This window comes from Alligator mississippiensis, chromosome 2 (assembly GCF_030867095.1).
Source record: "Alligator mississippiensis isolate rAllMis1 chromosome 2, rAllMis1, whole genome shotgun sequence".
Classification (NCBI taxonomy): Eukaryota; Metazoa; Chordata; order Crocodylia; family Alligatoridae; genus Alligator; species Alligator mississippiensis.
In genome coordinates, this window is record NC_081825.1 from 87,494,144 (window position 1) to 87,521,240 (window position 27,097).

Sequence of the window (27,097 nt, forward strand, 5' to 3'; positions counted from 1 at the left end):
GGGGGGTACTCCCACATGTTCCCAGGACAGCCTCTCTTCCCAGCACTGCCACCCCAGCAGCCAGTTGTACTTGGTCTGTGGGGGCTGGTACCAGGCTCACAGCAGGGGGCCTCTGCTCTAGCAACAGCCCCCCCCCCCCCGTTTAGCTTACTTGCTGGCAGGAGCAGGACTGAGAGCTGCATGGAAGCTGTCAGCTGAGCTGGGCATTGGCAGAGGGATGGGAAGGATGGGGGAGCAGAGGACCCCACCACATGGCCCTGGCCCCAGCCCTTGCCAGACCTAAGCAAGCACAGCTGGGGAGAGCCTCATGGGGGGCCTCCTGCTTCACCCCCTCCCCCCCACTTTGTCACTGACTGACTCACCTATCTCAGAGATATGGCAGGACCCAGAGCTGAGATACAGGGCTGTCAGCCAAACTGGGCAGTGGGGGGATGGGGGTGGTGAAGTAGAGGCCTCCACTCTGTAACCCAGCCCCCTGCCCTGTACCAGCACTTCTGGAGGAGCCTCTGGAGCAGAGGATCCCATTTCCCCAACCTCCCCACCACCACCAGGCTATGTGGCTCTTTCCTGGCACCTGCCATCTCTGTGAAGCCTGGAGGCAGAGCTGATCCAGTGCTCGGTCAGAGCAGACAAGCATGGCCAAGGCTAGTGCACCACCCTGTGACGGGGGCTAGTGGGGGGTGGGGGAGAGGATGTAAAGGCACCTGTTGTGCCAGCGGATTGTGACCTAAGTTGAATTAGGAGGGGATCTGGTACAGAAGTTTGATAGACCAGTCTAACCTAAACCAACTAAGTCTGATACTACATCCATCCAGGTCTATCTTAGACTGGAGTCCACCATTTTTAAACTGGTTCATGTGTGCTGGACTTCTGTTCAGCTCCAGGTTTAGACCTGTTTCTGATCACTTATATTGGCTTATGAATATTGTCTGTACCTGGCCTTTGAGAGTGTCAGAGGACATAGGTGGTTGAAACTTAACCCTAAGGGACCACAACCCAGGGGAGCAGGAACAGGCCAGACTGGGGAAGCAGAAGCCCAGACTAGTCCTGGAAAGCTAGGGCTGGAAGGGACCTCAGGAAGTCATCTAGTCCAGCCCCCTGCTCAAGGCAGGAACTTCCCTGACTAATCCATTCCAGTCAAGTGTCTGCCTATCCTGCTCTTGAAAAATTGTGGGCAATAGAGATTTCACAGCTTCTCTAGGTAACCTGTTCTAATGCTAAATCGCTCTCATAGTTAGAAAGTTCTAGTAATCAGGAGTCCATGTCAAAATTCACATACAAGCTCTCCAAGAACTTCATAGGAATTCAGAGCACTGCCTCACTGGTTATCAAGTGTTTGAGACAAACGGAAAAGAAAATAAAGTATCATCATTGCTCAAGTTTTACTCATCGGAAAACAACCGATTGAGAAAGTTTAAATGGCTTTTCACATGTGGCACAACAGGCTAAACACAGTTATGCCATAAGCATATACAGCTCCCATTGATTACAGAGGATGCATCATCCATATGTGTTAAAGATGAATTTGATTTGAAATGTTTAAAAAGGAAACAAGAGTTCCTTGATTTTTAGCTAGTCCATATTTTGTTATTGTGCTTTGCAAAAAAGAATAAAATAATATTACTAGAGATTTTATTGCAGTTTGAACATAGTAGTGAGATACTGGATATAGCTGTGTGGCACATGCTTTAAAACTTACTCTGAATTCTGTTTTATACAAAAGTTATTTATCTCTACACAACGACATAGTGGTAAAGAAAAATGAGGACAAATTTTCTGGCATGGAATGTATATATTTTTACCTTTTTAAAATTCAGAAAGTTTACAGTTATACCTCTGAATAATTTTCTACAAAAACTAGTAAAAATCTTTTCCCCTTTTTCTGACCTGATAGTTTAGAATGTTTTAGAATGTAAGTAGGTAAAGAAATAAATGAATCTTACATCCTTTATAATGTTCAGCTATTCTAACACTAGCATTGCTAGTATATACCATGGCTATCTTCTTTCCGCATGGAATATCCCGTCTAGACAGACTTATTTTAACGATCTACTTTATATATACATATAAACACGTTAGCATATTTGATTTGAACTTTTGACTGTGTTAGCTTGAAACAACAGTTCATTGTTACTTCAAAGGTAACTCTAACATGTCCCAGGAACTATAATAAGTATATGGAAAACAAGAATTTTGAAGTCATATTTAACCACATCTCTTTTCCCAAGTTGCTGCTTTTGCTCATGGTTTCACCAGCTGAACTATGTTGAGTTGCAAATAAATTTGATCCTGTCTCTATTCCACCCCTTACAACCTTTTTTGTTAATACTGTCCTCCTTTGAAGAAGAGTCTTTGAAATAAATGTTTTAATATTTTTGTTGTTAAAATGAATTAATAACAAGTCTTCCTATAAGATATTCTGGTTTTCTTAATGAAACCCAATTATTTTGGACTCCTACAAGTCTGTGAGTTAGGATTTTTACCAAATGTATTGGCATTTTATTGCATCTCACTCATTTCTTAGTACTCTGAACTCTGATGTCTGAGAATAAAGACATGCTGCATGGTATTAGCTGAACAGCTACATTGATCAGAGATCAAAAGAGTAATTTTCATTTAAAATAAATATAGGCAATAAAGAAAAATGGAATCTAGAAATAGAGTAGCATACATTATAGACTTCAGCTTAGAGAATCTTCAGACACATTTTGAATGCTTTATTAATTGCATGTTTGGTGCCAGCACACTTGGGTTTATATTCTTTTGCTTTTCCACTCTTCTGTTTCACATTTTTTATGATTAAAGTTTGCAGTATAGTTCTTTTTTGTAAATGTAGTGAATGAAAATGTCAGGTTGCTGCTTACAAAAATGAAGGCTACAATTAGAAATAAAAAGCAATATATAATGAATTGGAAAGGTAGAAAATAGCAGTTAACATAAATCAGGACTTACGAAATGTAGGAAATTGATAATGGAAAAGCAGAAAAATATTGATTCGCTACACGTCTAAGGATAAGGAGGAGGAGGTTCTATTTTTCTTAAAGAGCACTAGAACAGAGAAATTGTAGCAATACATTTGGGCCATTACTAGATGGAAAAGGTAAAGTTGTTAATGATAGATAAGATTCAATGAATACTTCTGTTCTGTATTTGGAAATACACTGGTTAGTACACTAGTATCACATGAGGATGAGGTACTTTTCTGGCAATTAGTAACTGAGAAGAATATTAGACAAACATTTACACTTTTTGGCTAGGGACAGCCATTGTACACAAAGTGGTTTAAGTGATTGGAAACTGGTTTAAACCTGTAACAGTACAGAAGTTCAGTGCGGTGCACATAAACCAGTTTCAAAACAGCTGAAACTGGTTTAAAATAGACCTGGATGAATGTAGTATCAAACTTAATTAATTCAGGTTAAATCTATCTATAGAGCTTCTATCTCAGATGCCCTCCCTACTCAAGTTACCTTGCTGTCCCCCAGCATCCCAGGTGCTTTCCATATCCCTTGCAATCCCTCTCCTCCCCCTCTTGCAGGGTGGACAAGCTTATCTTGGTCTGCACTGTCTGCCCCCAGGTTGTCACAGAGTGGAGACTACAAAGCCTCTGTTTTGCAGCCCTGGTCCTGCCTGCGCCTGTCATCCCATGTATCATTTGGAGGTATTTCCAAAGAGAGAAGGATAAAGTTTACTTTGTCTTCAGTTTTAAAATAAGTATGTGTTTAATCATCTTGGATAAATGGGATGTGAGGTATGGCTGAATATGAGCAGAAGAATTAGGATCTTTCTCTTAAGTATTTTTTAAATGTCATGTAAAATGCAGATACCCTACAGCAGAAAAGAGATATCCAGAGATCTGCTGAAGCAAATTAAACCAGGTTTTTAGTTCCAATAAGAATCTAAAGAATAGCATCACCTGCTGTTTATGGAATTGGCAATGCCTCCAAAATGCACGCTATCCTATATTCTTTTAAAACAGCACACCATTTCCCTTCATTACATGATACATGACATGCATAGTGGGTTAAGTCCATGATTAAAGTTCCTGAATCAGGGCCTTGCTCCTCAAGTAATACAGATGCTGTGTCCCCAGTCAGTAATTAGTGAATGATAGTAAATTTATCAGAATCTGTTCTTTAGGTTTTTTTTAAAGGAAACAGCTTGAATTCACCAGTGCAGGACAGTGTGATCAGATGCAGTATTCATAGTATGGAAAATCAGTTTAGCTTGACCAAACTGCTCTGTTAGGTCACATCTTTGTAGAAATCAGCAAACCACTTAGTGTGTTTATTTATTCTTATCTTTGCCAGTGCATAGCTCATGGTCTGTGGCAATTTTATTTGCTTATTTTTTATCTAAAAACCGTGAATGGTCATCAGGAAAGTATCAAAATGTATTGGGTAGTCAGCCAATATACCCACTGAAAACCATATTAAGAAATGAGAGGAGTGATGATTTGATCTCTGCCTCAAAATCACATCTCATTTTGTAAAATCACTTTCTATAAAGTAGTTGCCATTAAAGGCTCCATTGCCCAAATTAGCAAACTTGGCACTACAGTTGATCCTGTTAACTACTGTACTATAATATTTTAGATAGCACATGGCTTTAACTGTTGCTGACTTTACAGCAGTGATTGCTGACTAAGAGAAAGTGATTCTTAATCTTTTTTAAAAATAGAATAGATCTTCAAACCAGAAACTGATATTTCATTTTCAAAAATACAGGGTCAAATTTGCTGTAATGTTCTGGCTACATACTCTAGTGTTGCAAGGCAAACATAAACTAAGATTAACAAGCAAGTTAAGTCAAGTGTATGGGATCTTTGTGTTGCAGGAGTGGCACAAAGCAATCCAAGCAGTCTACCAAATTTAGCCCACTGATTTGTATTTATATTGGGTTCAGTTGGACTAGGGTGTGCTCCAAAGTCTGGGAATTATAAGACTCTGGCTAGAGTACTGCATACTCTGCCCCACCTCCCCTCATGGGGGACTATTTTTCTCATTCTTGCTCTCAGCCAGTGTTTCTCGGTTCAGATTTGAAACACTTCTAAAGTTCCAGCCCTGATCTTAGTGGGCCAGATGTGCTGGAAAAACACTTTTGAACATCAAAATATAGGAGCTGCCATTTACTGGGTCATCTTGCCCAGTATCCTATGTCACACAGTGGTAGAGAGTGGATGCTGAAAGGGAAAGCAAACAGGGTATGCTCAGGGCTTTTTCCATTGTTTCTCTCCCACTTAACAGCCTTCAGCATTTGAGGTACAGGAAGTTCTGATTCAGAGGCTATACTGCTAACTACCATGTGACAATCACTACTTATTTACCTTTCGTCTAAGAATTTGTCCAATCCCTTTTTAAATCTGTTTAAAGTGTCAGCTTCTACATCTGGTGGCAATGAGTTCCACACTTTAATTACATGCTGTATGAAAGAGAACTCTCTCTTGTTGGTTTTAAATGTACTACCTACTAGTTTTATTATACAACTTCCTAGTTCTTATATTGTTAGAGACAGGAAATAACCTGTTTGGTATAGACATAGAATGATATGTGGTGTGTTTCGTTTTCCATCGTTTTTTGTCATGCATTAGAGCTTGCTAAGGATTGAAATACCAGCAGCCTCTACTAGACTTTGCCTCTTGTAGAAGTAGCTAGTGAAATCCTGTAGGAAGTGTATGTATTTTTTCCAGATGGGGCTTAACACCCAAAAATTAATGTTTTCCCAGTTTCATATAAGATAATTAGTTTTAAATACTCTGTACCCTTTGACATGTTTACATAACTCCTTATGATAAAATGCCACCATTGTATAGAAACTACTTAATGTTGTTACATTCTATATCCTTTTATTTATTCTTTAAGTTTGATCCACAATTTATTTTCACGGAAAAAGCAAAAGCAACAGAGAATACAAAATACTTCCTTTGAAATGGAACTAATTGGGGCTATACTTCAAAACTGTTCAGACTTTTGGTTAGTTTCAGGTAGCCGTGTGCAGGTTCATAAATTATATACGACATGAGAGTCCTTCCTTCCAACAGGAATTCCATCCAACAACAACCATGATCTTTGACTTTTCACTCTTGAGTTTAAAAAGGCAGATTTACAACCATCCTTCTTGGGAGGGTTGTCCATCTCAAAGGGAACAGATCCTCTCACAGTACCCATCACCACCTCACTCGAGAGTATCCAGCTAAGGAAGGTTGCACATTTCACTTGTTAAAAAGAGGAATAAGCATTCAGTACACCTTTTCCTCTCCTGCTGCCCTCCCAGTGACTTGCTGTTTTCAAGTTGAACACAGGGTATCTACTCTCCACCAGAGCTATAACTCGGGAAGCCACTGTAGAGTCCTAAATGAACATCTGTTTTCAATCAGTTGTAAAACTGATGTGAACTTAGATTTCTTCCCTCCTGGCATTGTGGAAAAAATTAGCCATTTTGAACAGTTACAAAATCAGTATGCTAGTCTCAGAGGTTTGGAAGTTCATAGTGTAATGATTTTAAGTAGGTGCATTATATACTGAGCCACAGCTGCGCCTATGGTTTATGGTCTTTTGTCAGGACCATCAAGGTCCAAATTCCAAGAGTATACAGGTGTGCAGTATCATTTTGTTGAATATTCCCCAGATTATTTTATCTGTGATCAGACCCAAACTGTGACAGCTTGTGTGTTTACACATGATATGTAGTCTTGTATTATCAGGCTGAATTGGCTCATACCACCCCAAGCATGTTGAGTACATGACTCCCTAGAGGTATTAAATTTTGCATTTAGCACATACACTAAGAATCCCTGGAAAAATTCACTCTAGCCAGCAGCCTGCGGCTATGTAACAGTATTTCCACTAGGTGTACTTACTTACAAAGTTGGCAGAGGACATCAGAATAAAACTGTTATATGAAGTATATTGTGGGCAGGGAATTGGTGCCAAGGTAACTATCTTACCACCAAGCGATATAAAAAACAATGAAATGTTATTATAACCTTAGCCAGTGCCAAGCTAAGGTAATCATTTAATTCATAAGACTAACTGAATTTTACCCAATAACATATCCCAGAACTGAGAACCTCATTAGCTAATCACTGTTTGATTTGAAATGAGTTATCTTGCTTAAATAAAAATCCTCAGTGTTAGTGCTTGCAATATAAACTGTTTTAAGAGCCACTTTTTAAAAATCTTATAACTATGAGCAGCCTCTTTTAGCATATAAAAAGGCATATGAACCAGCATAGTATTTTAATTTTAAGATTTTTTTTTCGTGTTTATATGAATTTGACACACACAGAAGCAGTGGAGTCACCCAAATCCCCCTTATACACACATTTTCCATCTGTTTCTACACACCAATGATATCTTTGCATGGAATCACATACAAACTTTATGAAATGCTGTTTAATTGACTTTATAAATGAGCGTACTGTATAGTGTACTGTATAGTAACCCAGCACATCCAAGGCAACCTAGTCCTTTCTTGTCCTGCTCCCGTACTTATCTTTTATCCTAGTTGTAGATAAATTTGGATTTGATATTTTTTCATTTTTTAATTGAAAATTAGTATTGGACATCCCCAGAATCACCAGTGTTACTTTAACACCAAATTTTGCTTAATTACACCTAACTATAGTTTATTAATAATTAAGTTTAAAACTTAGCATCTGCAGTCACTCACACATTTTATTCCTGCTTAACCCTCATTTATTGAAGTCAGTGGCAATGCAGTAATTAATTTTAATAATTAAATGATATTTTTACTATTCTGTTAAATTCCAAAGTTTACTAACTAAATAGTTTATCTTTAAGATGCTTACTAAGGTATTCAAACTGCTTCCTTGGATTTTATAAATTTCAACACTTTGGGCAGTGATCATATGATCTGTTAAGAGAATAGGAACAGTATTGTGAGCAATGTATACTAACTTAAGTAACCTTAGCTGAACTAACTCATCACCACTGTGGGGAAGGGATTCCCAATCTGTCTAAGAGTGAGTTAAATCTGGTGCCTCCGGATCCCAGTGACTAGTTACTAAATATTGCTTTCGTATCTTCTCAGCTTATAAAAACTGGTCTTGTATGTTCTTGCTTAATTCTATTGCCATTACTTACATACATTCATATTCAAGACAAGAACAGCAGCTTTTTATGGTATCGTAAAAAACTCTTCATGATATCACCATTCATTTGATACTTCTTCAGAGGTGTTGATGTTGCACACAAACTTTAGTAAACATAAACGTTGATTACTTCAAATCATGAGTGATTTGGAAATAAGATGTTGGTGAGATGACTGGGAATAAATGGGTTTGCATTTTTCCTACTATTCAAGATACTTTAAGTACTGATGTTGTACCTGACTTGCCCGTAGAACAGACCTTATTTTGTATAATGACCTCAACAATATGCATGTTGATTGGATGCACAATAAATGTAACTTTGGAGGATCCAAGGAAAGGAGGGCTGGAAGAGACCTCATAAGGTCATCTAGCCCAGCCTCCTACTCAAAGGCCCGTGACTAAACCATCCCAGCCAAATGTCTGTCTAACCTGCTTTTGAAAGTTCCCAAGCATGGAGAATTCACAGCTTTTCTAGGTAACCTGTTCCAGTGTCTGATCACTCTCATAGTCAGAATGTGTTCCTCTTAATCTCCAACCTAAATTTCCCCTGCTGCAGCTTGAGGCCATTGCACCTAGTCCTGGCCCCTACAGCCACAGTGAAAAGCCCATCCACATCTTCTTTATAAGGACCCTTTAGGTACTTGAAGACTGTTATCAAATCCTCCCTCAGTCTTCTCTTCCCCAGACTAAATAAATCTAGCTCTTCCAGCCTTTCCTTCTAAGTCTTGCCTCCCAGGCCCCTAATCATTTTTCTTGCCCTGTGCTGGACTCTTTTCACTGTCTACCTCTTTCTTGAAGTGTGGGGCCCAAACCTGGATACAGTACTCCAGGTGAGGCCTCACCAGTGCTGAATAGTGCAGAAAAATTACTTCCCATGATGTGTAAGTGACAATCCTGTTAATAAAAACTTTTTTATAGTTATAATGGTATAGAATAATTGAAACAGTGCTTATTTTCAAACTATAAACGCATTGAATTAATTGATTTTAAATTAAATAATTTAACTGGAACATAAAATATTTTGGAACCACATGTCTCAGATTATTCCTAATGTAAACTGAAGATTTCCACCTTTAAATCATTCTCCCAAATTCAGTGTAAATCAGCTAGAATTTTCTGACAATGGGGGTGGTTACATATTGGATGGATTCCCTAAAGCGGTGTAGAATTCATTGGAGGCTGAACAAACACTTTTCTTTGCTGATTTACACAGGGATGGTCACCCTTGAGGAGAAGGGTGGCCTAGATGACCTTCTGAAATTCCTTACTGCCCTACTGTATTTACTTACATACCACATGTACCTCCCCCCCGTCAGTCTTCCAACATCACTGTGCTTGCCTTAAGCAGGGAAGCTGATCTTTCTTTGCTGCAGTAGAAGCAGGGAGAGACTGTGCTATAATAGATGCCAAGATACCTGCCACTTCTTTCTGGTTCAGCAAACAATAGGGATGTGATCCAGTGTTCTCTTTCACAGTCACTGTTGGATGAGCACTGCAGCTTGTGCCTGAAGCAGCAGTTGACCTCTCTCAGGGTAAGTGAGCTGCTGCATGCAGCCTACAATATCTTGATGAGGCTTGTGGTATGGAAACTACATTTACTATTTACAGGAACTCACATAAAGAACTATTTAGAGTTAAGAAGTAACAGTTGTGCTATTGCCCTTGCAAGGGTCTTTGGTCTAGCTTTGTCTATGTCCTGCTATGCCAGGAAATCCCTGCTGCCTCACTCAGACTGTCTCCTGAGATAACACACTTCCTGGACATGTTGGGCATTTTTACACATGCATGCGCCGCAGCGTATTATATAAACAGCGAAATGTTCATCGGCACACAAAAAATGGAGGCGGTCCACTTTTGAACTAAAGCACATGGAAGGTGTTTTAGGTCAAAAGCTCACCACCGCCACTTTCTCTTCGCTGAGACATTTCTCTACTTATACAACTGCAAGCAATGCAGCACCATGCACGTCAGCTCACATGCAGAGCAGACTTGTTTAATTGAGTCTGCTATGATACACTGGATCTCTGGCGCACTGCAGCGTGAAAAAGCATGTGTATAAATTCCAGTTGTGTTTCCAGGTGGACTTATTCGATATCACAGTCAACCAGGACTTGGAAAAGTCTTTTTTTCTGCATTCTGCTTGCAAAAAACTGTATGCATGTCTTATTAGGAGTCATGTGGTAGGTAAGACAATATGGTATTTTTCTATGATTCTGTATAGTACAAAAAACCGATCAGCCAAATGAAAACATTTATTTATTTAATTATACACTTGTGTGCACACACACCTGTGCACTTTCTTAGAGAGTATGGCCCAGCAGCCCTATAGGAATACCCAAAAGCAGATGGTTTAGCCCACAATGTATAAGGCCTGTCTAGAATCCCCATGTAACAAAAAGAGCAGAAAGTGAGCTACAAATTACAACGAACAAAATGGAAAAACCAGCCCAAAACCACTTCAGTTATTGGTGAAGAACTGGCAAAGAGTTGGTTTGGTTCAGCATCCCTTTTGAAAGCAACACAACCAAATAGATAGTTACATTATACATCTCAGTCCAGCCTTATCTACTGTCACAAATGCAGGTGACATGAAATTTAATGAGTCCAGGTGCATTTTTACTGAGCATGGACAAGTCCCTTCAGCCAATTGGAGAACATGCATGGTAACATGTAAAGACACTTGGTAATTAATTAAAATTAACTAATGACAATTAATTAATTACAATTACAGAATAGAAAAGCAAAAAATTTTTTATTAAATTTAGAAAAAATAATTTTAAAAATGCTCAAATATTTTCAATGTGAATTTATTGTCAGAGAACAGGACATTAGAAAGTTATCAAAGCCATTTCTTTAATCACCTTTTTTTCTAGTTATATTGTTTGATAAATAAATAAATCATCTGTGCTTGTGAGACAAATTAGCTGCCATAAAACCAAGCTTGGTTTCTATTCTAAACCAAGTGATTTGTGTTTAGGATACAAGAAACATCATCACAATTGGCAAAAATAACTAACCTTACAACAGTGGCTGTATAAGCCTGTGAAATATGTGGAGAATGAGTGAGTGTATGAACTTTGAATGGTTCTCTCAGACTTAGAAGTAGTCTATCTATCTAGAATTTGGGGTATGTTGGCAGAGGAGCATGGGGATGCTCATATAAACATCAGCAGCAAAGGATAGTCTTTCTTCACTTTGGATGTTTCAGTGAGGAACATTAAAGAAAAAGCCTGACTTGGACAGGATGAATTGTGGGTAACACTTTTATCTTATTAAGAAAGTGTTATTCTTTTAAACAAATAGGTCTTGATTTTCATGAAAGATTTTTATCGCTTCCCTATTTACATTGTTCAGATCCATTTAACACTAGTGTTTTGTCATTTAGAGTAGTAATTCATCAATCTGTTAACATAACCTTTTATATGTTACCTTTCATAATGGTATAGAATAGCCTATTTTAGAACCTGAAATGTTATAAACCACCAGATTGCTAATTGCTTCAGATGCTATGAAAAATAATTACTCCAAATTATTTTTGATATTTAATTGACAGTGTAATGCATTCAACTGAAGACCTATGCTCTGCCATTTTAAATTGTGTAGTGTGGTGGAAAAGTAAACTATAACATTTTACCAACAGATAACATTTCCTGTGTACTTCTCATACTTCATGGACAATTACTGTTATTCTCCAGAATGTATCAGAGTGTTAGTTAAAAGTTGGCTTTCTAACTAAAGTATTTCTAACTTTAAAAAAGGACATAATTTTGCTCTGTACATGTCTTGTAAATGTAGTTAAAGCAGTTTGTGTTTAATGTACTGTTATTTTCGATGAAGATTCCCCTCCATTTCTGACACTTCTTTGAAGCAGACCAATTGCTTAGGGTGAGAAAATTCTGCTTTATTTGTATGTATGTGTACTTACACAGTTGATCTGTATTCATTTTGTTCTCCAGCTTTAGGGCTCTTGACTGAAATTTGATTTCCAATTGTTTCAGGGAATGTGTAGCACTTATATGCAGACACTCAATAGCTGTAGGAATAATACCATTCTCATAGCTGTCCAATAATATAATTCCTGAAAAGAACCTTCTTTATAAGGTGCCATGTTTCAGCAAGAGATATTTGTCATTTTGGGAAACCAGATTTGCTGGCACTAAACTAGTATTAATGCATGCAATACTTATAATAAGTGCATAGCTCTCTAACTGTTTGCATGGTATAACCCTTCAAGGTATTTAAACTATTTTTCTTTTAAAATTGTTTATTAACTTGTTTAGACATAGTCTAAAGTGCTGTTTAAAGGCATGCATCCAGAGACATGCACACAACAAACTCAAAGTTTCAATATTTCAGGGAATCTAAATTATTTTCAGAATTTCAGAAATTGAGAAGGGATAAGTGGAAGGAGAAAATGTTGGGCTGGTGTCAAGCGATAGCTCGTAACCCTCACAGACTCCCAAACAGCACAAGAACACCCGAGGTCTCAGGTGATGCTTCACATAACTCTACCTTGGTGAGTGAAAAGTTCTATTTCCTCATGGTGGCATGTACAGATGAACCTCAAAGGTGCTAAAATACTTTGTAAGAAACATAATGTTTGCCTTTCATCTTTTACTATTTGAAACCCTATAGCAACACCTGCAATTTTCTGCTTTTGAATTCAGTTTTCATTTGCTAGCTTTTCATTTTCATGTGATGCATTATCCATTGAGGTTTGCATGCTATGGCTATGAATTACTGGTGTTTTATGGATGGCAAATGTAAGATCACACTCGTCATTTTTCAATGGAAAATTTTTCTTTTAAGCTGTACAGTGAATTCTTCAATCAGAAAGAAGTCTTACTTTTGGGTGGGGAACATCTAGTCTTTTTGTTGATCTTAACCAAAAACTTGTTTCATGAGGAATAGAGCTGGAGCTTATCTAAAAGCACTCTCTGCTTGTAGTGTACAGCTGTCCATCATGAATAAAATGAATAATATGTAAAGATATTATTTATTAACTTATAGAGAGAGCTGTTATTTTAAAATACACTTGTTATGGTGCGTTACAGAAAAAGAGTTATTTTTGTGCATGCAAACTTAGTGGCATAGCTGCTCAAATCTTGTTAACTGTCATAGATCCATTGAGTTTCATGAACTCACTGGAGCTATGATAACTTACACAAGGTGAATATTTCAACCTATCTGACAAGGGTGTGATCCTGCAGTTTTTACTTATGCAAGTTACATTTTTCTCAGTTGGGCTCTTCAGGTAAGTAAAGACTATGAATGTGTATAAAGGTTGCAGAATAGCTGCAGCACCAGTAAATGTGTTTTATGTACTTCGCTCTTTGTTAAAACTGTGTCGAACTCTTCCTGCCTGCAGGAAAAGTTCTGTTGATTATGATATCAGGTACAACTTAAGTGGGAGAAATGTATACTGTTTGTCTTTGCTCACTTGGAAAGAGAGATCTCTGGTTGTAAATCCAGTTCTTCACGTAAAACAAGCCATGGTTCTTACTGGATGTTGATGGAGTATGCCATTCATATCAACTCATCTTAGATCATCTTGTTTCCTCCCAGTTTATTTCATGGATGGTAACGGTTGATTCTTCGTAAGAGCTAATGAATTTTAAAATGAACATTTTAGGATTCAAAAGAAACCACTCAGTTCGAGTCATATCACACTGCATGTTAAATGGGCCTCTTTTGAAATTTAATTCAGTATTTTTCACTTGTTTTGAGTTGGGGTATTTATTATATATAGACTCTTTTTACTGAGGTGCCTGTTATAGCTTCTGTAATATGATGATGGAGACTTGCTATTTAAACAAGAACAAATGTTCTGTCAGTTTTTCCACTTGGCTTTTTATTTTCCCCTGTTAGCTTCAGGAATATTTAACATTTTCAGTGTTTTACATGAGGCAGGCATATCAAGTCAAGCATTACTAAAGAGCTGTCAAAAAGAAACATTAGAACAGGAAACTGGAAAGAGAACAGCCCTTCAGTTGTCGAAACAAGGACCTGACATCCAAACAGAAAAATGAATAATTGTTTAAAACCAGGTTTCTTTACTGACAAACATAGTAGTATGGAGAAGTACTGGGGGAGGCTTGGGGACAAACAGATTCAGCCATATATTTAGTAGAGGTTTAAACTATGATGAAAAAGCCTCTGTAGCTTTACTTAATATGGCACAATTCCAGTTTACTACCATACCTATAGGTCAAGTGTTTAAGGGCATAGCTCTGTCTGTGCTAATATTACAGTCTCTCTCAGGAGCACGATACTTTTCTACATCTAAGGTACATAATTCTCCCATCCTTTCTGTGGGTACTGCCAAAGGTCCTATTACACCTTATTAGTCCCAGCAGAGATGAATGGCTCTCCCATTCATGAAACTGGAAGCCTTACACACCTCCAGAAGCTTGTCTTTTCCACCTAAGCAAGGCATGCATGCCCCTCCCATTCTCCAAAAATATGGGGTTACAGGCAGCCTTATATATTCCTGTCTTCTGAGATCCAGTTCACTCAGAAGAGATACTTTCCAGGGCATCTAACTGCCAGACAACAGCATGAAACTGCCCATTTTACTGGGCCACACTACCTCTTACTTGCTTTCCTTCTGACTCATGCAACTTTCACTTTTGGGTACCCAGCAGTCCATCTTCACCAGGAGGGGATGGAGGATGCTCTCAATTCTGCCTACCCTCGGTGGTTAGGCATCTCTCTTGGGAATCCTAAGTTGGGCCCAGAACCTATGTCTTCACCTGCTGGGTAAGTGTCTTAACAATTAGGCTGTTGGGCAGAAGGTGAGCAATATGAGCACTGGGTCAAACCAAACATTAGTCCTTCTGTATGGTTATCCTTTGACTAAGAATTCAGGAACTCATTCAGGATTTATGTAGTAGGGTCTTACTGTCGTTGTAGCTGTGATAGTCCAGGCAATATGCAAGAAGTGAGATTTATATTGACCATATGATATACTTTGGAGAAATGTTAAAGAAGTTAAGTTGCCTTTACTGGCTTTTACTAGGTTTGTTAGGTACTTTGGATAATATCTCTTTGCTTTACAGGTTTACTGCCCCTCTTCCCCTTCTTTAAGTGACTATATTAATCTACAGAATGGAGTTAAAAATCATTGCTTTACCTGGTATTTAGCTTAAACTGTAGCTCCTTCTTTTCTAGAACGGAGGAAGGACAGTTTCCTGAAAGCTTGTCTAACATTTCTCCCAACTCTATAGTGGATCCAAAAAAAATATTACCAAACAATTTTTTCTTCTCAGAATGTATGTACATTCCCAGATAGAAGTGTGACAACATAGACATCTAACACTGCTTATGTGAACTGTCCTAAATCTAATCACCTAGGTACCTCTCAGGCTAAAATGGAGACACATAAGGGGACACATAAAATGGAGACACATGTAGGCTGTATTCTGGTTGTTTCATAGGGTGCAGTAGGATAATATTTAGTAACTTGGCTGCCTAAAAGAGAGAAATAAAGAAGTTGAATGAAGCTATAACAAACCTCATGGGCCAGAAACTTATGAAATTATATATATTTCATATACATAAGTAAAAGTGTAATTTTAAATCACTACAATCACATATATATTTTCTGTGGGTATGTTTGTAACCTGACACCTCCCCAACTTTCTCTTCTCTGTAAATTGAGCATATTGGGCATGTGTAGACAAAACAAAATTTCCCATTTACGTTGATGCAACTGCGTTTGTGTTTGCATGACCTGGAATTTCCTGTCACTTTAAAGTCCATTTAGCACCATAAACTAACACTACTCATTGACACTAGGGCACGTCCAGATGTGTGTGGACATTTGGTTCCCTGGGGACAAGTAGCAGCGGCACACCTTGTCCCCGGGGAACACCTGTGCCATGTGCACTTTGGTGCATGGCAAGTTGACCCAGGTGACATAGTAGAGGCTTTAGTCAGCTCTGTGCTGGCCCCAAAAGCCTTACCTGGGGTCCTGAGGGCCTCCCGGAGTTGCAGTCATAGTGATCCTCCTGGGTGGAGCCTGACCAGCAGCCTCAACATGGCTCCAAGTGGCGCAGCTCCACTTTTTAGCAGCGTATGCTGACTGAGTGTGTGCTGCTCCATTTTTTTCCCCCACATTTTTTGCAGCACAGAGAACTCTGGACTGTGTGGTATGTGGCACTGCAGACATGTTTGCAGCACCACATGCTGCATCATCACACTTGTCTGGACGTGCCCATAGTGTCTTTTAAAGTGTTTTGAAAAGTGTTAAGCTATTTATGTGTTATAAAAATGTTCTAGTATAATTTTACTAGTAATGCACAACTTGCTTTTGGGGTGAAATCCTGGCCCCACTGATATCATATAAATCTTTGTTTTATTCATGCCCAGAATTTACCTTTGGCACACCAATCATTCCTTTCATAACATTTGTAGCATTACATTCTTTGCAGTGGCCTGCTTCTATTTTTTATTCAAGATTGATAATCTTGCTATTTTTGTGCTCTTACTGTATAACATAGAAGAATTAGTGGGCTCTACACAGGGATTGAGTCCCCGGAAGAATGAAATTCTGGGACTCCCTGCTACCTGTCTGAGCTGGGGACTGTGGCCTTAGTGCTGCCAGGTAGGTTGATGCACCCCCCATGTCATCTGCTGTTCCTTGCCTCCCTGGGATGCTGACCCAGTGTCTCCTGAAGGGGATGAAGGTTCTAGCCATGCCTCACCCCCATCACCCCATGATTTGAGGGGAGATGTGCTATATCTGTCTTTAGTAAGGGAGTGGATCCACCCATGTCTGCAGTGTAGATGATGCTGTTGCTTCCAAGGACCTGTTAGGTCTTACTGCAGCATGGTTCAAATAAGCATGCAGGACAGCCTTTTAGTAAGTATAAATTTAATGTAGCCTTTATGTAGCAGGGATGGTACAGGGTTAAACACCAACATGCTTCTGTATCCTACTGTTTTTATACATTAAAAGTGTTTATATCAACCATGTATCATTATATATTGCTATTTACTGATGAATTATCTTTATAATTAGCTTTTATGTCTACTGTACCCAGTTTCGTATGTCAGTTTACATACTTTCCTCATGATCAATCTTGTTTGGTGCCATTACAATTTTTTGATTAATAAATTTATTCATGTACAGCATTCCCTACACATGTATTGTTTCAGGTTTGTTCATAGCATCCCATGTACTTTTTATCTACTGTCCTAGTTGGTACTGATTCCATCCATCTCAAGATGTTCCTGAACAGATCCCAAATGTCCTAATTCACTCTTCACAGAACCTCAGGCCCCCATACTTCTTAACTCTTCCTGGCCTGCCTTTTAGCCTACTTAAGTTCCTTAAGGCTTCAATCTTTTTGTTAATTGCAGTAAAGTAAATAAAGCAAGAATTTTGGAAGGTAAGTTGGTAAGCCATATGCCTTCTATTTGAAGAATTTCTCTACCGTTCCATCACCTGGGTGGACATGGTTCTCGATCTTCACTACGTGTTCTGGGCTTTGAGGCAGGAAGACCTTGTTGTCATCTTTCATAAATTGTAAGGAATGATCATGTTTTTGCAAGGAGATAAAGTGGATGATAGAAACAATCTTTCCTAGTATGAAGATATAGGTCAGCAGGTAGATATTTCTATTTGAGTGCAGTGCACTTAAAACCTTTTATTATTCCTCTGTCAGAATCGCACAGAAAAATCTCTTCATGATAAATGTCTGTTCCCTAATTCCTTAATCCCAGGCCTTTTTTAAAGAATTATTACAAAGTGTGAGGGTCTCATTAATTGTGTTGCATCTCTATAAAAATGTATTGCTCCAGACTAGTCTTTCCTCTTCTGACCTTCACTTGCACTGCTATTACTCAGCTAAACACTTCTTCAGTCAGAAGCTGCACTTCTGATGGTTTCCTGAATTTCCATCCAGTTAAACAAATCCTTTAAATCCATTCATTTCTTTGTAGTTTTACTGCTATGAGTGTTGTCCTCTTGCGACAGATTGAGTATGGTTAAAATTGCTGTTAGCAGTTGTAACTATTTTCTACAGAGACCACTCTGAGATAGTGCTTGGTATAAGTGTTTTTATTCAAATACATATGTATGTTTGTGAGAAAATTTGCAGCTGTATATTATAGAGTGGAAATATCTGTTTTATAGTTAAAACAGGAATTAGCTGTCCTAAACCTTTCTAAAGTTTTCCCTTAAAGGTGAATGATCATGAGAAAATGTTGCATGCTGTATTTTGTAATAGGCAGTTTGTTAACATTCAGTAAGGACTTTCAGGTTAATGGGTTTTGAAAATATACTTTTTCTTCCCTTTTAAAAAAATCTAGACTTTTTTCTTATTGTTTAACTAAAAAAGCTTGGCTTGGACATTCAAAATATGTGTTGTTGAAGAAGAAGAAGAAATCTGTTTTAATATTTTGAATATACAAGAACTGGGTATGTAGGAAAATTATAAAGCTATAAAATGAAAATTGTAAGATTCCATTCTAAGATAGGCAGGAAAAGATTATCTACAACTGTTATAATAATATAATAGTGGAGAGAAGGAGACTACATAGACATATTCAAATAATCTGAGAGAATTCTCCCAGGCTTATTCTCCTGGTAGAAAGACTTACCCAGAGACACCTGAACAGACATTTGAATACTGAGCCCTTGAAAAGCAGAGAACTTGCAGGGCTGACACTGCACATGAGGGGTCCCTTGTGCATACATCTCAGTGGTTTGCAGGCTTCTTCAGTCTGCCTAGTGACAGATGGCAACAGTGCACAGAACAGCCCTTATTGGCTGATCCAGACTGCCTGTGTCTCCCTGCAGTATAATGTCATTGTTTCTCTTGGGAGAGCAGTCCGTAGCCAGAGTTAGCATGGAAAAATAAAATTAACCAAGTGCTTGTTGGGGGGGGGGGGGGAAAGAATTGTTACAATAGGTTAAATAACCTTAAAACTAAACAAAACATTTTGTTCTGAGTAGACCCGAAACAATGTTTGCCTTAGTTTGCCAGTGTTTGCCAATGTTTGCTTTAGTTTGTCAAAATTCTTTTAAAAATATTTTAAAGTTTGATCTGAATAAATTAAATTGGCATGAAATCTTTTCTTGTTTGGACCATACCAAAAAATCCATTATTTACCTACCTCTTATCCCTTTACAGAATGGAACTTTCAGGGTCCTGGCAGATGTTACATTTGTCACAGACTATATGTGAGTTTTCCATGAAAAATCATAACATACCAGACATTAAAAGAATTGTTCTGAGATGAAAATGATGCATTTGCCACCAAAAAGGCACCACAAAGGAATTGTTGGCTGAAACAGCAACTTTGTGGTATATAAGTATCCTGTGATAGTTTAACATCTGTCCATTTACACAGAACACAAAGGATCATGGCCAGGTCCCCCACTATTTGTGAATGGAGGATAAGAGCATGCACAACAGTACCAATATCTGCCCTAATGGGGGCTGCAGGGTGCCAGGCCAATCTGGACCCATTCTGGGCTTAGAAAGAGGGTCTGGGGAAAAAAAAAAAAACAGATTGATCAGGCAGTAGAGACAGCTGAGGGGTAACATGGTAAGTCCCTGGTTGGACAGCCAGTCAGTACTGTACTCTACACTTGTCTAAACTCAGGAACTCATGGAGAGAGGGGACACCACAGGACACACTGGCATCAGCTCCCTCAGCTTGTGAGTGTTACCAGAGGAAGCTCTTATTGCACTTTTTTTTCCATTGAGGGAAGTGGGTCCCTGAATAACTGGCACAGAACAATGTGCAACTTTTCCATTCTGTGACAAAATTCTACAGTTCCTGTCATGGAATGAAAATAGCATCTGCCAGTGCCCCCAGACAGCACTCAGCCAGATACTGCCACTGCATACTGTTGCAGAGAGTTTCTAGTCAAAAAAACTTTTGATCTAAGATGAGCACTGCCAAAGGAAGCAGGAGGTAATATGCATTTTAAATTCCTTTCTTTCCTTCCTTTAAATTCCTTTCTTTCACTAATTGAGCTTTATAATTCTTTTCACAATTCTGTTCATTAATTGGGGTTTATATTCTGTTCACAAGCTGGAAATAGAAACCAGGTTGCTATCTGGAAGGCACATGTCTCTGCTGCTAAGTCACATTGCCTCAGAAGTGCTACTTTTTAAAAAAAATGAGGCTACTTATGCATATTTAGCTTACTACTTCAATGTGTTCCACTTTCTTCTCTAGTTACTGGTCCACAGAAGATAAGTCATTTACCAAATAGTAGAGAATGGTGCTGAAGATTTAGGGTAGGGACAGACATTCAAATAGCCTGAGCCTGAATTGATTCAATCTTTGCAGGCTAGTCTAACCCAGCTAGGCTAAATCAGTTTTATAACTGGAGAGACATCCCAGTAATGCAGGCATATGCCTGTAGTGGCTCAGGATAGAAGCCAGGGGGTGCTTGAGCAGCCCTCCATTCCTTCCACAGCATGGAGCTGTGGGGGGGTGGGGGCATAGCCAGGCTCAGCAGGACGCTGTGATTGGCTCAGCAGGGAATTCATAACAGTGTTTATCGCCCAATTAAGAAAAGAACAGAGGGACATTACCAGCTACTTTTTTATTCTACCTGTTGATTCAGCAGGGACCATTGCCAGCATGTGGTCTCTTACTAATACACAGACACCTCCTCAGAAAGGCGGGGGGGAGGGGGGATTTCTTGCTTAGCAGGGAGTGGTGAGGGGGAAGGTTGCGGGGGAGGAGTGGGGCTGCAGCCAGAGAGCAGAGGGGAGGGGCCAGCCCTGCTGTGGAGTAGAGAGCCCCACCCAGCCCAGAGAGCATGCCAAGGTGCTGGGGGTGTCTGGTTTATCTGAAACCAGCAAAGGGTCTGAGACAGACATTGCATAAACCGGTTTGACCCAAATCAGTTAATTTTGACGCTATATTCAACCAGGTTTATCTCAAACTCATTTATGTGCACTGAACATCTGTTCTGTTACAGGTTTAAACTAGTTTCTGATCACTTAAACCACTTTATGTGTAATGTCTGTGCCTAGCCTTAGGGTTCAAATCCTTCTGGGGAAGGACAGGGCTGTTACAGTTACAAATAATAGAATTAGTGAGAGAGCAGAGTCCAGGATTGTTGAGGACTGTGGCCTATCCACTCTGCTATGCTGCCTCCACAGTACTATCAGCCCAAGAGTAGGTGCCATATTCTTGTCTTCTGGATTCTGGGTGCCTTTAGCAGCTCATGTCACCCCATATAAATTAGGGATCAGTTAATGTGAAAAAGAGAAGCTTTTAGCAGAGCAATTTTAACGTCAGTTAATTCAGCTTTTAGCAAACCTGAAAATAGGACTGCCTTTGAGGAGGCTAGTAAAGATACCTGTTGAACATCCATTGTATGGAAGCACCACACTGCACCATGGAATGGGAGACCAGTGGAGGATAAGGGCACCAATAAATCAATCCAACATCAAGACTGTCTCTAGTGGGTTATGGAATAGAGAAAATCCCACACAATTTACTGATTCGTTTGATGCACTGGCTGGGGAAATTTTTAGCTACTTGCACGATTTCACAATGATTACACTCTTAATTCATACAACACAATTTTATTTTAAAATTCTTTGCTACACATATAACACTGCTTAGCTTTAAGAAATACCACAAACATTAAGAACACAATAACTACATATATCAGAAACAATGCTCCAAATGTACTTCCTTAAAACAATTACAATTACAACTCAAAGTTAAATTTGAATCAATACTATTATTTTTCATAATATACTTACAATCCTAGAATTCCGAGAAGCCAAACATCTAGATATGGTTTAATTCCTCAGTAGTACAATTTAATGGGTTGGCCTCAGTAGTACGGTTCAATGGGCTGGCCTCAGCAATACGGTTCAATGGGCTGGCCTCAATACTGATTGGACTAAGTCCCCTTCCTTCAGTCCCTTTCAAGTCCTCCGCAGGTTCAGCGTGAACTAAGAGATTCGTGTTCACGGAGAGGGTGGTTCAGGTGATCAGTCTGATCCGGCCTGCACTTGCAATTCTTCCTTCGTTGTTCTGCAAGTGAGGTTACCTCCAAATTGGAACAGTAGGTTACAGTTTTTATTGAGTGAGTTGCCATCTTAGGCCCCTCCTGCCCAAACTTGTCACTACTCCCAAATTTGGGCTCAGATCTTACTTAACAGATTCTTTTGCTTGGTAATTAGTTTCTTTTGTTGACCATTTTAATTACTTTGGGGAATTTCCATATCACTGAATTGACTTTTATTTCCAATTTTTTAAAAGGCTCCTAGGGTTTGATTTCTTGGAATGTGGGATGTTTGCTTAAGGGTCATTTTTAGGTTAACTTAGTTAAAGGCCTCTAAAGATAAAATTCAAGAGTGAAGACTTTGAGCAAAGTCAGGACCTTCCCCATGTAGACCAAAACAATGGCCTAGATAAGAAGATAAATCTTGTCTTTTTCCTAAACTGGCTAATGGGCAACTATTACAAACATTCAATATGACAAGGACAAGGGACTGACATAAATCAGTGAGTTAAACAGGAATAAAACTGTGAGCTATTCTGAAAAAAATATATTTAAAAGCCTTGTTGTAATTAAACAGATCACATAAAATCTCATAGTTGGTGAACCATTAAACTAAAACTATGTTTATGCAATATTTTGGTAACTCAATAAGAAAAAAATACTTCTTTCTCAGTTGGTGGAGCCAGCTAGCTGGAGTAATCTGTCCACAGTCAGTTTAGTGGTTATTATATGGTTACAAAATCTCTGTTTTTATATGCTTTTTAAATAAGTATCCTTGCTTTTATATGGAGATCCTAACTGAGAAGACTCCTCTTTCCCATTTTGGAACTTCTATTATGAGCAGTTTATGAAAAAGCTCACAAAGTTGCTGCCAGTACAGTAATTATTTTGAAACTAGAGGAAGGACTTCAGCTTTAGAAAACTAATATTTTAAATAAAGAAAAAGTAATTTGAGGGAAGTGGCAGAGCATGATAACAAATTCAAGTTAAGCTTTTTCTTCTTTAATTAATCCCACTGTAAAACTAGAAGGCAGAATTGTGCAAGTTAAAAATATGTCAGTCCATCTTCAGATTCATTGAATTGGCTATAATTGTACATTTATTTAACTAGTTCATGCAGGGCAACATTTATTTACATGCCCAAGCACTCAAACACTACAGTAAAGGTTGCATATGAAGTCCTGAATCTGTACTCCTATGCATGTGCATTATGATTCGTGCTATAATGACAGGATTGCATAGAATTTCTCAAGAATACAGTATCTTATTATACAATTTCTGTTTACAACCTTATATATGAGTTAATTTTCGTACTTAAATTTATTGGATTATCATAATGGTTCTTTATTAGTTGTTTAGGACTGGACAGGACATCTTTTGGCTGTTGAGTCCATTTCCCCCTATCAGAAGCAACCATTTCATATATTATGTCTCAAAACTAGTTGGGTTGTTGGTCATTGCATTAGCAGGGCACAGGCAATATGCTTGTTGCCTCTGCTTTTTCCTTTCTATGCCAAATTTAGGGTGTTCCTGAAGTGTATGATTTTACACCTTCTGATTGTGTCTGAGGGTGTGACGTGAATAAGGTGTGGGAATCATTAGTTAAATGGTTGCCATACAAACTAGGGACTGGACTTAATGACCTAGGAGGTCCCTGCTCTTACTAGAATTTTATTCCTCTTTAATTTAATCTTCCTTCTAAATTCCAGACTAAATTTATATGTATCCCAATTTTTTTTTGAAGTTATGATTTAGCTGAGTAGTCCTTTTCACTCTGTCATGTTAAGAGAATCATCATTTCACCTCTCTACCTTCATTTTTCTAGGTTAAACAACAAGCTATTGATAGTCTTCTCAAAATAATTTTTGATCATCCTTCTTTACATTCTTCCATGCATATGTTCCAATTAGAATTCTTCATCCTTGTACTCGGTAGTCTAAATGAGTGCTCGTTATTATCTTGCACAATGGGACTGACGCTTCCCTATTTCTAATGAAATTATCCTGTCTGGTACACTTTAAAAGTGTAATCCCACTATATCTTAGAAATTCATTTGTTTTTCATCACAGCAGTGAGAGGTAGTTAGATGTGTTATTCTGAAGTCAGGCAGATGGCAGGGCAGGGACAAATTTTAATTAGAGATGCATAAGCTTTAGTGAACCCAAGCACACTTAATCAGATATTAATACAACTAGCAAACTGCCCATCAAGAATGACCAGGGCAGGGGGAAAGAACACTGCCTCCCAGGAGCAGGATGGGGGGAAGCTTGCATGTGGTAGTGGCCACTGCCACCCACTGCCCCACGCTGCTGCCGCTACATGTCCAATCATGTGCCACACCTCCCCTGCTCCGCATCCAGCTCTGTGCCATCCCCCTTCCCCCAATTCTGCATCTGCCTGTCCCACCCCGCTGAAGCCATTCCCCACCTGTCATTCTTGACAGCACTGGCTAGAGCCATGCCCCACTCGGAGCCATGCCCCCCAAGTGTGTTATGGACAGATAGACAGACGTAGAAACAGACAAACAGACAGATGGACTAAGCCTAGATAGATGATGAATTAGGGGAAAAAAAATGTGTCTCTGATTCAGTTTGTTCATAAGGTACATCTCTACCCTGCTTTTCACAGCAGTATCACATCAGTTGCTAAGAGTTGCACTGTGAGTGACTAACACAGCCAGGTCTGTCATCTTTTCTGACTTTTCTTACTGATGAACTCCTTGCATTTTCATATATCTGAGCTGAAAAAATGAGAAATCCAGATATATTTTGGTTGGTTCTGAACATTGCGTATCTATCTGCACTCATGATCTTTATTTAACTATGTCTCTGTCCTATCATATCAGCTATTTGTGCGGGCTGGGAGCGGTCCGAGGCCCTCGGGGGGTTTTCACGTGGCAGGCTGTGGCCAGCAGCCCGGACACGCCGGGTCGGGGAAGGCAGGCGGCACGCTAGAATTAGGCACAGAAGCTTAGTGGTTGATTAAAGATTATTTTACTTACACCGAAGATGGTCACGGTGCAGGCAGGAAAACTTGCTTGAGTTGCAGTTACAAAACAAAACAAAACTCGAACCTGCAGGGCACGAGAGTACGTCGCAGGGGGTTTTCAGCGATGGGAAGATGCAAAACACGAGAGTACATTGCAATGGGTTTTCGGCGACGGGAAGATAAACCTGCAGGACTCGAACCCGGACAGAGCTCTGGATACACTCACACGAAGTTTGCTATGCTCCGTGGAACTTGCGCGCAGGGAAGGGAACGTCGAGGGATCAGGTGGCGGTGGGGAGAGGCGAGAGGCTGATCAGACCCCTATAGCCTTCTTGAGGTATACGCGCTGGGTCCGATAGGCTCCGCAGCGCTTAGAGATCTTCACGAGACGTGAAGCCCTCCTCTTTCTCTTTCCTTTTCCTCCTCCTCCAACTTGGGCGGAAACCGCTCAAGCCTGTTATACGGCTAGCATGCCAATCGCTAGCCGCCACGTGGGAATAATTTAGAACTGGCCAATAGTGGGACACAAATTTGCATGCGAATGGCGGGAACTCCTTGCACCGTGCATTTCTCTTTTGCAACCTAGAAATGCACCCTGCAAAGAAAGCTACGAGTGGCGGGAAATAATTTAGCAGTGCTGAAGCGCACACAAACAAAAATCACACCCTTGGGTTGTGACACTATTCTTAGCTACATTAGGAATTCTAGTTCCTTCCTTTTGTTGCTCAGGATCATTTGTATGCAAACGTCTCAGTTGTCTTTCTCTGGTATCACTCAATTTCCCCAGCCGGATTATGTCCTAGAGCTTGAATCTTTTTAATTGGAAAAACCTGATTCTTTGGCTAGGTACACACAGTCAAAAGGCCTAAGGCTGAATTGATTCAGTCTTTGCAGGTTAGTCTAAACTGCACAGATCAAATTAAAACAAAAGTGAACAGACATTTAGCTTTGATTCAGAAAATGCAGCCACAGGCCTGCAGTGACATAGGCCAGAAGCTGGGGGCACTATAGCATGGCTATCTGGCTGTGTGTTCACTTCCTCCTCTTCCTGTTGACCCCAAGTCTCTGGGATTTGCAGTCCAGAATTACAGGAGCAGGACTCTGCAGGGTTGTTCATTTCCTCTTCCTGTTTCCAGGTGCCTCTGGGATTTGTAGTCTACAGTTGCAGCCAGCAGTAAGTTTGAGCAAGGGAAGAGGTGTTTAACCCCCTCCCTGGCCCCAGATCCCAGCTGGGGTTTGCCTGGGGGGCGGGGCAGTCCCCCTGCCCCTGTAGATTGGGCTGCATCCCCAGCTGGGCTTGCCCCCCTATGCCCTTGTCAGTCAGCCCTCACTTCTCCAGCTAGGGAGCAGAGGGGTGGGGCCAGCCCTGCCCTCTGGAGCAGAGATCACAGCCTAGGCCAGGGCTGGAAAGCATGCTGGGATGCTGGGAGACTGTGATTTAACTTGAACCAGGAAGCAGTCTGAGACAAAAGTTTCATAAACTGGTTTGACCCAAATCTGTTAAGTATGATACTACATTCAGCCAGGTTTATCTTAAACCAGTGTCAGCCATTTTGAAATTGGTTTATGTGCATGGAACTTCTGTTCTGTTACATGTTTAAACCAGTTTCTGATCACTTAAACTGGTTTATGTGTAACTTCTGTCCATAGCCTCTGAGACCAAACTTTAGATGATGAACTTTAGTTAGATGGTTGTCATCTTTAATCCATTACAGCAGGCTCCCAACAGGATACTTTGCAGTCTCAGGTCTATATCTTGCATCCTCACTCCTGGCAGATAGGTCAGTTCTCTGGTTCTGCTCTAACGGCAGACCTGTCTATCGTTTTTAGTAATCTAGAAATCCTGCTCCTTCCTGGTGTCACTATGAATCTCAGGCTCCCTAACATCTTCCTTTGTCTGCAGATGATTTTGTCTTCTCTCTCTCTCTCCCCCCTCTGTATTTCAGCTTTAATTTTCCTCAAGGTTCTGCCAGTGTCTATCAATGGATGACCTTTATCATCCA

The 27,097-nt window shown here is 39.6% G+C and overlaps 1 protein-coding gene across 3 annotated transcripts in view; it reads left to right on the plus strand.

Moving 5' to 3' along the window:
• MARCHF1 (membrane associated ring-CH-type finger 1) overlaps positions 1-27,097 on the plus strand; it is a 501,421-nt gene that overhangs the window by 318,126 nt on the left and 156,198 nt on the right. For 2 of the 3 annotated variants that reach the window (XM_019481434.2, XM_059721909.1), the window contains one exon: positions 12,490-12,629. The exons of the other annotated variant lie outside the window; for it this stretch is intronic. In XM_019481434.2, coding sequence (XP_019336979.1) covers positions 12,528-12,629 — 102 coding nt within the window. In that variant the 5' untranslated portion in view covers positions 12,490-12,527. The remainder of the gene's footprint in view (positions 1-12,489; positions 12,630-27,097) is intronic. 3 annotated transcript variants of the gene reach the window in all.